Raw genomic sequence first — 11,411 nt, forward strand, 5'->3', positions numbered from 1 at the left:
ACCACCATTAGTTTACGGAAGTCGTTGCTATAGTCAGCAAAGCAGGCCCGGCGTCTGCAATAACTTCCTATCGACAAAGTTGAAGTTATTCTTTGGTGTTCGCAGTCCTAGGACCAGGGAACCATGGCAAATGAACAGTTTATGAAAGGGGACATAACCCTGTTTGCCAAAGAGATGAGAAAATTGATAAACCAGAAAGAAATGAGGTAGGCTGTTAAAATTTCGTACGGAGACCGTTATAAAGTTATTATTTTTGTTTCACGTGTATCGGAAAAAATACCCAAAACAGGACTGAACGTCCTTCATACTTTAGGTCTACTTGCCTACAAATACCCTTAACTTAGTTTTTCGTCTCCGTGAAGACATCGTTTTTATCAGATGAGCGATCCAAAACATTACCTCAAATCCAATCTGTGCGCCTCAGCCCCCCTGAACAGACATGCATAGATCGTATACGTATAGCTACGGCGCCACCATGAGATTTCATGAGGAGCCTGGGGTACATAGGAGTACTACCGTAGTTATTCCCTCTCGTACAAAAAATATCATGTCATATGTTGAGATGACAGCTTTTATGAAGCATTTTCCAATTTGTTTAGTCGCTGATTTCAGTATTACCACTTTGCAAACAAATGTTTGTGTTGTTACCTATTTCCAGTGATGTCAAGTTTGTTATTGGTGAAACAAGGCGGACAATTTATGCTCATCGCTGCATCTTGTCCTCAAGGTGTGAGGTGTTCAGGGCGATGTTTTCAGACCAGGCAGCATCCGGTGAAGATTCTACAGTGCCATTTGTACTTTCAGATGTCGACTCAGAAATCTTTCTAGCTGTCCTAGAATTCATTTACACAAACTGTGTGACACTAAACAGTAAAATTGTAAGTTCATATTCAACCAGAAGTGTTTTCACATCTGGTAAACGAACACTTATTTATTCATTTATTTATCAGTTAGATTTTTATTTGAAACAATTCCTTAATGTTCTTGTACATTTTTTGTTTGGACTTAATGTGTTTTCAGGTAACCTAATCACTACTGCAATCCATTCGGGGATGTAGAAAATTTTGGTTACAGGTGGCAAAAATAAAAGTACAGGCGGTTACAAGTAGTGTATGTGCATAGTAAGTTTGTGCAAAATATCCTGATTTTTTACTGAAACTTCATTTTTATAGCCGGCAAATTTTAGGCGACAGCCGGTGACTGCCTGCTATTTTCTACATCCCTGCCATTTAAAAAAACAAATAGGAAGTTCCTTGGAGTTAAAGAGGTGCCTCTCCATGCATTAGTTTTGGGATGATGAAGGGTTTAAGAAAGTGTTGCCTTTTTGAAATTTATATCTCCTGACTGGCATAGAAGAAAACTGTCATTTTTTGAATGTCACAGGAGAGTGCAGAATGGTTTTTTTTATAAAAGGACATTTGAAAAGAAAGTTTCATTTACTCAGGATCCATTTCATGGTTGCTAGGGTGACCAACATCAGCAACAAGACATCTGTTGCCCTTTTGACCAACCAAGTTCAACTTTGTAAATATCCCCCCCCCCAAAAAAAACATATGCATATCTAAGGCCCTAATACAACAGTAAAACCTATAATAAGGAAGCGAGAGTCGCAAAGTAGAAAATAATGAAATTTGTCAAGTGGCCAGTATCAGTGCTAATGCTGTTGGTATTAGCAGCATCCAATAACTCAGTGCAGAATAGATGAACGTGAAACCAAAGGTTTTGATAAGGTTTGTGGGACATCGATAAATCATAATTTCATACCCATGGAAGTTATATGTATACCATATCAGTGGACACCTTAAAACTACATACCCTCACAATCAGAACTTAAATCACAAGGACTAGCCGTGGGTCCATAGCTGTGGTGTTTTCGGATGGGATTTTGTCTTTTTCCTGCTGGTTTTGACTTTTACGTTAATAACCCTGCCACCAAATTCAAAACCAGCACGTAAAAGGCAGAAATCCCGTCCGAAAACACTACAGCTGTGGACCCACAGCTAAAGGACTATATATTCTGATTACAAAGGGAACGTATTACCATTGAATTTGGTACTGAGCCAAACTCTGTCTGAAATGAATGGGTGCACAAGTATAGTGAGAAATGTTTGTTTAAATTATGAATTTTATGGTATTTCTTTTTCTATTGCACATTGGCCAAGCGGTTTTGATTGCTAATATCTTTACTAGGTGAATACCACTAGGTGAATACCATAGTCGTTGTAGATTCAAATTGGATCAAGAATTTACTGAATTAACAAGGTTAGATATCAAGTCATACACAATTTAGCATACCCTACCATGTAGTTTTCAAGTGATTATTATGAGAGGCACCCTGAGACTTCAAAACAAAACGCATTACTCGTAACACATGAAGAAGATTGCAACCACCGTTCTTCTGATATGCCACATTTTCATCCGTATGGCTGGAAGAGGGAGATATAATATCACATCGTGTTTGAGGGGAAAACACCCTCCCCTCCCCCCCCATCTTCAAAATCCAAATAGTCTTCATGTAATCAAGACTCCACACCTATTGTTCCCTCCAGGCAATTGATGTACTAGCATCATCAATAGAATATGGCCTAGATGAACTCAGAAGATTGTGCAATGACTATTTGGTGGACACACTGGCCGTCAACAACGCATGTGAAGCCATGCAAGCAGCAGTCACGTATGGCCAAGATCAACTCAGAGAAACTTGTTTAGGGTTCATTGAAAATAACACAAAGGTAAGCTATAATTGTTAACTTTTTATTTCTGGCTAACTTTCAAGAGAGGCCAAGCAAATGCTGTTGTACAACTCTACTTTGCATGCTTGCAGAAAACATGAGTAGCATGTTCACAGCTTAATTGATATGCCACCCATGCATGTATAACCATAGAAATTCTCCCAGACTTCAGAAAAGTTTTTAAAAATTAAGTGTCCTGATATTGGGCTTACTCAAAGAATTTTGCAAAAACTCCAAAGAATCGTGAAAGTTAGAGGGCACATGGAAAATCTTGCTCAAACTTTTGATGAGATTGATCATCATCTTAATCATTGACAAAATGTTGTATGAGAGCCCTGACACTGAATATTCATGTGTAGAAAGGCAAGTGACAGATAGCTTCATATTCAGTCAATGATTGGTCACTGTCGGTAACATTTCCCAAATTAAGAGTGGGAATTTTATATGTTTAAATGAAGTATGACATTGTTCCTTTCAGACCGTGTTCAAAACCAAAGGATTCCACGAGATGTCCGAAGAAGCCTTGTGTGTTGTCTTAGAGAGTGATAAATTATTATTAGATGAACTGGAAATACTGGCCTGCATCAAAGAATGGGCAACTGTCAATTCTGTAAGTACACATGGGTATAGCTAGTCTTGCCTCAAAATGGTATGATTATGAAGGTGCATGCCGCAGCACGCTGATATTGATATAGATGTGATGATGCCAATCTTACAGTCCTGCCTTTTCAGGCTATACTAGCTCAATTTCTGTTTTAATCCTGGCACGTTTTGAGTTTTATACAGTGTGTTACGTGTAGAGAAAACGAACAAAAGGGTGAACTCAGCAGTTAATGTTTAACCAAATTTATTACAAAAATAAAACTAATTGCTAAGTCAGGGATAGAGTACAAGCTTTAAAAGTGTACAGACTACTTATCTCAGCTGGGACGGCAAAGCTCCAGTCTCAGAGTTGTAACAGTCAGTCGGATGAATGAACAGTCCTTTGGCTTGCAGGCTTGAAGCTGTACAAAGTCCACAGTATAAATCCAGCGTTGACAGTGAAGGTCTTGAAAAGTCTTGAGAATGACTACTGCTGGAGTTTAGTAACACACAAGAGACACGATCCCAAAAGTCTGACTGGAAGCTGTGCACGTCCCTTTTATAAAGGCATATAAGAACAATCTAGAACTTTTATTGACATGCTAATTACTGTTCTAAAATTATCTCCCTTACACAACTAATCAACTTTCCAGAACATTCCAAACATGACTAATTGAATTCAAGGTTGTGAGGTCATCAAGGGCAGTGACCTTGAGAATGTTCTAGACTAATTGAACTCAGGTCATGATGAGTGTGGGGTAAATGACCTACATAACAAGTGCATGCTTTAACCTAACTGTCCTATGATGCAGCATGATCTCTCATGGAACTCTACTCTAACTTTATGACGCTGCAGAAAGAAACTACCGTACTGCCAGTTAAGCAAGTGACAAAGAGAGTGACAATTTCCTGCTATCACAAATTTAGTGATATAGTTATATCATATGTTAGAAGTTATAAATTAATGCAAGTTACCACATTGAGTATATTTGTGGTTTAAACAATGATATGCATCTCTTTGCTGATTATCACAACAAAGGAAATAATGGGTAAATGTCCTTCAAGTTCTTTGTAAAGTATGTAAAGTACATATACTGGTGTGTGTGTCAAATATCACAGAGAATGAAGCCACAAAAATGTCCTGTGTATACATATACATCCTTAGGGCCAGGTTGTTCATCAGCTTTATCTGAAAGCAAATTGATTAAGTACAGAATTTTCAAAGGAAAGCAATAGACTAATGCCTTGTAGTAACCAATGTCAACAAGAACTAATGTGAAAGCCACTGGGATTGAAGACTTCCACTTTAAAAAAATGAAAGCAAAATGAAAATTTGATTGCATAATTTCTGTCCTAAAAAGAATCACTCTATGTCTTTGATCATTGTTAAAGTTTACATGTGAAAAATTAAAATAGCCTTTATAATAAAAAATGTTACAGCTCAAATTCTAATAAAAAATATTACAGCTCAACGATCATAAAGCATTGAGAGAAAGAACAATGTACATTAAAAATTAAATGTCATATCCCATTTAAGAGATAGAAACTAGAATTTCAGAAACAAGTGGAACCCTGCTGTTGTTCATGAATACTTCCTGAAATGGATCATTTGAAAGATTACCATCTGTTGTATCAGTTCCACACTCAGAGGCCAAATTTTAGGCGGCGGTGATCAAGTTTCATAAGGAGGGAAAAAAATAGACTGCAGGAAATTTTTTTAAAAATCAGGAAAGTTCATTCAAAATTTTCTTATCTATGTCATGTGAAGTCTTGCTAATGACAAAATAAGGTCACTTCCATTTTCCAAGGAACTGTAATCCTTGACAAACTTATTATTCTTTCAGTCCTATGCTGTACTGATGAAGATAATTGTCTGCTTGGCTTGTGTGTTTTTCAGTTGGAATTTTTTTTATGAAGTTACAATTATAGGGTGCATTGTATAGCACTGTTTTTGTTGATGTCAGGAAGTTTTTAAATGTTAATTAGATTGCCCATACAATCTTGGGTTCCAGTGGATGTTTGAAATGTCGCTTGGTGCCCAAACCATTTACCCTATCTTTCTAACGTACTGAAGCCATCCTCCACAAACTTTTTGATCAACTCTATATTGTTTCTGTGCCAAAATTAATCCCTTCAGAGGAAAAATGGGGATGGAGGGGGAGTTGAGTTTATTACTTTTGTTTGTGTTGGAAAAACAATACTGCTTTATAAAGTCAGTGACTCTGTCACACAAGTAATTGGTAAATATAGCATTTTCAAAAAACATGTAACTTGACATTTGTAAAGATCACAAATACAAGGCAGAGTTTTATAATAAAAGTGATTGACAATACTCCTAGGCATATGACATCTCATAGGTGAAGTTGAGTTTGAGTGCAAAGATAAGGTATTCAAATTAGTTTTCAGATTTGCCTCGGGGCCGGGCTCCATTGCTTATTACTGTTTATGTATTTGCAGTAATCATTTTCGGTATTTATATTCTAAATTGAATTGCCTGATATTGTTCCACTATTGAGCTTATAGTCATGGTACTGTTTCAGTGTTATATGGTGGATGATTATAGTACTCAACTGTATTATTGGAGAAATCAAAGTAATACGCTAAAATTCCAGCAGGTCATTTGAACTATTATGAGTTCAGTGATACAGTTGCACTCGGTAGTGAGAACAAGAGCATTAGATGCACTTGGTACTATGCATAAATAACATTGTCAAATACATACATTTATTGACAGATACAAATGCAGAGAGAGTTACCTACCGGTATACAGTGGTTTGATGCAAAGTATTTTTAATCTACTTGCAAATTTTACCTGGTGTAGAATGTCAATTGATAAAATTTATCAGTTTTACAACATCAGTGTTTGACTTAAATATGACATCATCTTATTCCATGATAAAATACCAAGATCAAACTACAGTTCTCAAAGTGGCAATCTTCACCCTGTGGCTGTTAAAACGGCCAAATTTTCCATGAGAGAAGAAAGGTATATGCAGAAGTTTTATGATGAATGGGTTGAGAAATCAGACTGTTGCTGTTTAACTTTAAGTTATGGTTTTGAATCTCCAGAAGAAGTGTTGAGTAACATGTGAAAATAGCACAAGGAGAGTGGGCGGTGGGTGCAAAGTTGGAAGTACAGGATGTGATGTCAAATACACTAGTTGATACACCCGTGCTTCTGAAATGAAAATCAAACTTTAATATGCTGATTTAAGGACAAGGAAAAGAAGAAAGGAAAATTGTTCATTTTAATGGGGCTCATCAAAAACTCATTACTTATGGTAGTTCTTACTGCAGTGGCAACATCTTTGTAGGAAATACTGCCCTTTTTTTGATAGAATAGAGAAATTAAACCTCAAGAGGGCTAGCTGCCATGACCAGACAATATAATGTAATAGGCAGTTGGTTTCGCCTATTACAGGCTCAAAAAGTTTTACATTCTATCTATTAAAAAAACAAGTTCTCCTTTGAAAATGGAGTGTTCATGTGTTGAAATACATAAAAACAAAATGTAAGTACTTCCACCTGATGGCTTTTAGCTTTCAATGTCAGGGAAGTGTGCCTGACTTTTTTTGGTAGAGAATGAAACTGGTTTCTGCTTGTGATATTTCTGTTCAAAGTGAATTTTGACAAAACTGGTCTATGTTGTCCTTTACAGAGATGATACCTTCCATGCAAGTGTCATCTCATTATCGTACAGTCTATGTATAACTTGAAATCATGATTTCAAGACTTGGAGCAGAAAAATATTTTTTTCAATAGTAAATCTGGTTTTATTGCAGACTTTGAAATACGGCAGCGATTTCATATTAAATATACTCTGCCCACTGCAAGGTGTGAGTGCAGTATATGACACCTCAGTTAAATATCCCCCTTTCATCCTTCCTCTTTCCAGGTTGTGTTGGGCAGGAAGATTGAGCCGGTGGCGGAAAACGTCATTACCCATGTCAGAATTCCTTTGTTGTCAGCAGAAGAAATCAAGAAAATTGAACAAAATAACAAGAAGGAACCTTTCGTACCTGTAAGTATCTTTATGTTCACTGTTACAATGTACTTGCGACCTGGCTTTGCTGTGATCTCGTTTTGACCTGTTAGTAGTTTCTTGTGTGTACCATCCCCGTTCAAGTGATGGTTTGTCATATTGTGTGGCATTCCACTATATTTTTATATAATCAACTTTTCTGAAATAATCAATGAAGTACATTATACCAGTCCAAAACTGGGCTGGTATAATGTAGTTACTTGATTATTTCAGAAAAGTTGCACTCTGTCTGAATAATTTGCTGATGATATACCGTATATGAAATTTCGCCTCCATCTTTCTTTTGAAAGTTCGGTGGATTCCTGGCACTTTTTTCAACGGGTGGTCCTTCCGCCACACAATGAACCTCTTCCTGCTCTGGTCACTAGTTGAAAAAACATATCATTTGTTACCGGTAGTCATCATTCAAAAATGTTTACATTGCAGGTATCGATGATATCCTTTGCCTGGAAGTACCATGCATTAAGACAAGGCGAGGAAGGAAACCCACAAACCAAGCTCAGAAGGGGAACCTCATCCAGGGATACACACAACGGTATGATGGAATGGGATGACTGAATCTCTTAGACCTTATGGAACACAAGTTGTCTGTTTTCATTTTGACGGTCTTTGACACTTTGTAAGCACAGTGACTGCAAACCCACCATATACTGTATATATAGAGGATATTCCAGACACAGTGCACACCATATGGAGAAAGCAACCAGAATCATCATGCACTGTGGCAGTTTGGCAATACACCGCAGGAATGTTCAGTGAAACTTTTGTGGTTGGAAAGACTTGCATCAAGGAAGCATTAGCTTGACAAAACCTGATCACAAATGAGATGTCACATACTAGTATACTCAGACCGATCCGTTTCAATAATGCAGAACTCCCTCCCTAGACTTTCAAAGACTGAGTCCATGAACCCTAGTAACAAACACACTCTTTGAGAATTGCTAAGGGTGTACAGCCCCTCAGAAAAGAAAGAATCTCTCTGCAGAACACTGAAGCAAACCAGTTAATCACCTATACATACAGGACTGAAATTTCCCCTCACAGGGTACAGCTACTAATGTAAAAGATATATCGTAATCTCTCATTGCATAATGCTGAGAACCGATATTCTTATTCTTTATGCATATCTATATGTGCAGCAACTATTACTGTCAGTCATGTAGAAGAGTACAGATATAAGGCATATTCAGCAGACTCCGGTTATTTGATTTGATCAATATCACTCCAGCAATCTGGCAGTCTGCAGCTTGCATACCGTGTTTTCATCATTATGTATCCCAAGATTAAGTGTTTGTTGACAATAAGGCAACAGAATCAGTCCATTGTCATGTGATAATATGATGGCCTATTCAATATTAGCATACAAAGAGCGTAGGCCTTGCAATTCCATTTGATCAAGGTTTTTTCACTGAGCTCAATTTTATATAGAGCAAATACTACGATGCTGTATATCATGAAAATCAAATTTTCAGTGTGATACCATACCTTTCTTTGATTATCAGTAATTCTTGAAGATAAATTTCAATATGATAGCATATTGGCTGAGAGCTGTCATTTGTCAATATGTGTGTATTCAAAATTAAGGAAGTGGTGAGATAATATTGACCAGTCCATCAAGAAACATGGCCTTTGTAACCTGTTGCCTATTATCGATCTTACAGTACCTGACTGCCTTAGCATGCTCCCTGAGCCACACCTAAGAGAATAATGTTTGACATCCGCTCAGTGTAGAATACATGTATGGTGTGATGTTAAGAGATCCTGAGAAGAGATCAGACAGGCACACAATGAGAGAAATGGCAGGTTTAATAGACTAGGAAATTTGTATACTCAATTAGTAGTACATCTGGTGAAATGGTAGTTATCACTTTATTATAGTCATCCTTGCAATGAAGATACACGTGTGTAGGGCATATTACAGATGCCCATCCTTATCACCAGTGTTAAAATATTGATCAATAGCTCATGAATATTAATGTCTGAAACATATCCCAGGCTCTGGTCACATGACCTGAGGGTAGATTGTTTTCTAATAGTGAGCCCCATGATAGTTTGTTTAGTGATGTTTTGACAGGCCATGGCAGACTCTGTTACACTTTTGTGTGCTTAGGTTCCTGCATATGGTTGTGAGCTGCTGATTACAGATTAGATTACAAGATCCTTTCACAGCTATTACCAACCTCATGCAATCTAATTAGGCTCCCAGACTGTAGTATACTGGTGCCTGCAAGGTCACAGTACTGATAATCAAATGATAACTGTGTTGCAACCTGTATTGCTCTCTGCAATCGGCCAGGGTGGACATCAGCAATATGTCAGCTGATTTCACACAACAAGTAAACACATAGCGCAAGCAAAATGTCAATGATAATTTCACTGATATTGTCATGCCAATGTCCTTTGCTGAACGTTTGAAAAAAAAAAGATATTTTCTAACATTTTGCTTCAGATGATGTTGTATGATCTTCAACATCATATGGAAAGTAGAAAACCAAAGACAAGAACTTATTAAAATACTGGTCTTTTGCAAAGTGAGATTGCCCTGCACATGGGTTTATCAGTGTACATCAGGTAGACAAGTACATCCACCATGGTCAGCAAAGAAAGCTTGTAACCCATCATAAATGTACCAGGACATATGCCATCCTAGGCTCAAAAGGCAATTATATAGGCATAGTTTGGTTATGTTGAGATCCCTTACCATAACAAATTATGCCATATAGCCATATTCCTTTCAAAATCTAGCATGCTTCAGATATGTTTTACAGGATATTTGAATGCAACAACTGTAAATTTATTAATTTTGCAAACATAATTTTATGAGAAACAAACAACCCTGTTGATTGGTTACTTTATTAATGATGTTCTTATTTCATAAATATTCAGTAGACTCTTCCGAATAATTTCTTAAAGATGAAATAGGACAAGTGAGCCTGTATGATGCAAGATAAATTCAGCAAGACATTGACACAGATAACTCAGGTCATTGACACTACAGAAGTATTTATCATGCTCAACATGACTTTCCCATCATCACGTTTTCATTCCAAGGTCATTTTTGCTTTTTGATGAAAATGTACTTCAAAGATCTTTTTTTACCCAAACATTTTCCGCGTTCCGTGTAAAAGGACACAGACTGTGTTTGTTGTATGAAAGCAAAAGCCAAACAAACAAAACAAAGTCTTCAATGTATTTAATCTCAGATAGAGACAGATAAATTTTGTATGTACATTTAGAAAGTACTTGAATAGCTTTATCAAGGTCAGACGCATCAACAGTTCTCAGCATTGCATCACAAATTTATATTTCAAGCTCGCACAGCAGATTTATTAAAGAAAATATAGTACTTACATGACTTACAATGTTTGCACAAAAGGTTTTAATAATAAAATAATCATTTATCTGATGTAGGTGCATATTTATTGTATATATGTATATTGATTCACAATGTGCCATTTGATTTTGTAATTGTGCAAATAGTGATTTACACAAAGAAGGAGCTCGATACTGAATTTCATAGCTAATTCAACTTTTAAATGAAATAAATTATTTTAACATGGATTAATGAAGTGTTGGTGAGCTTTTTTGAAATCTTCATTGGATATGTGTCTCATAGATGTTGCTGGAAAAATCTTTTCAACTGTTTCAGGCAGCATCAAGATCCAAAAGACAGTGATGGAAGAAAATTATGATACGTCACTATGACAACAATGAACTCTGGGCACGCTATTGTTGCTGCTACTAAACGGAGGGTATTGATGTCCGGTCCTACATAAGAGTGAAAACTGATAGAGATTTTTATTTTGTCATATTTATAATGATTCATCAACAGTCAACAAAAAAACATTGGCAGAGGATAGGGTGACTAAAATGGATGAAAATCAACTTAACCAGACTCAACTTTTCCAAGATGTCCACCATTGCTTCTGATTGAATCCTCTGTGAGTGAAATTTCTGTCATCAGTGACCTGAGAATCTTCTCTTAATCATTGGATATTACATTCAGTGTCTAAGGCTGACTTAAAGATGTTATTCAGAAATTCCTGAATCGATTC

The 11,411-nt window shown here is 36.7% G+C and overlaps 1 protein-coding gene across 1 annotated transcript; it reads left to right on the forward strand.

Annotated features, from left to right (window-relative positions):
- The first annotated feature begins 2 nt into the window (after positions 1-2).
- LOC139139086 (BTB/POZ domain-containing protein 19-like) lies at positions 3-10,917 on the forward strand. The gene is made up of 6 exons (XM_070707854.1): positions 3-206; positions 659-878; positions 2,550-2,732; positions 3,211-3,342; positions 7,210-7,335; positions 7,783-10,917. Exons 1-6 carry the CDS (start codon positions 124-126, stop codon positions 7,912-7,914), a joined length of 876 nt encoding a protein of 291 aa, XP_070563955.1. The 5' UTR covers positions 3-123; the 3' UTR covers positions 7,915-10,917.
- The last annotated feature ends 494 nt before the right edge of the window (positions 10,918-11,411 follow it).

This window comes from Ptychodera flava, chromosome 8, assembly GCF_041260155.1.
Source record: "Ptychodera flava strain L36383 chromosome 8, AS_Pfla_20210202, whole genome shotgun sequence".
NCBI lineage: Eukaryota > Metazoa > Hemichordata > Enteropneusta > Ptychoderidae > Ptychodera > Ptychodera flava.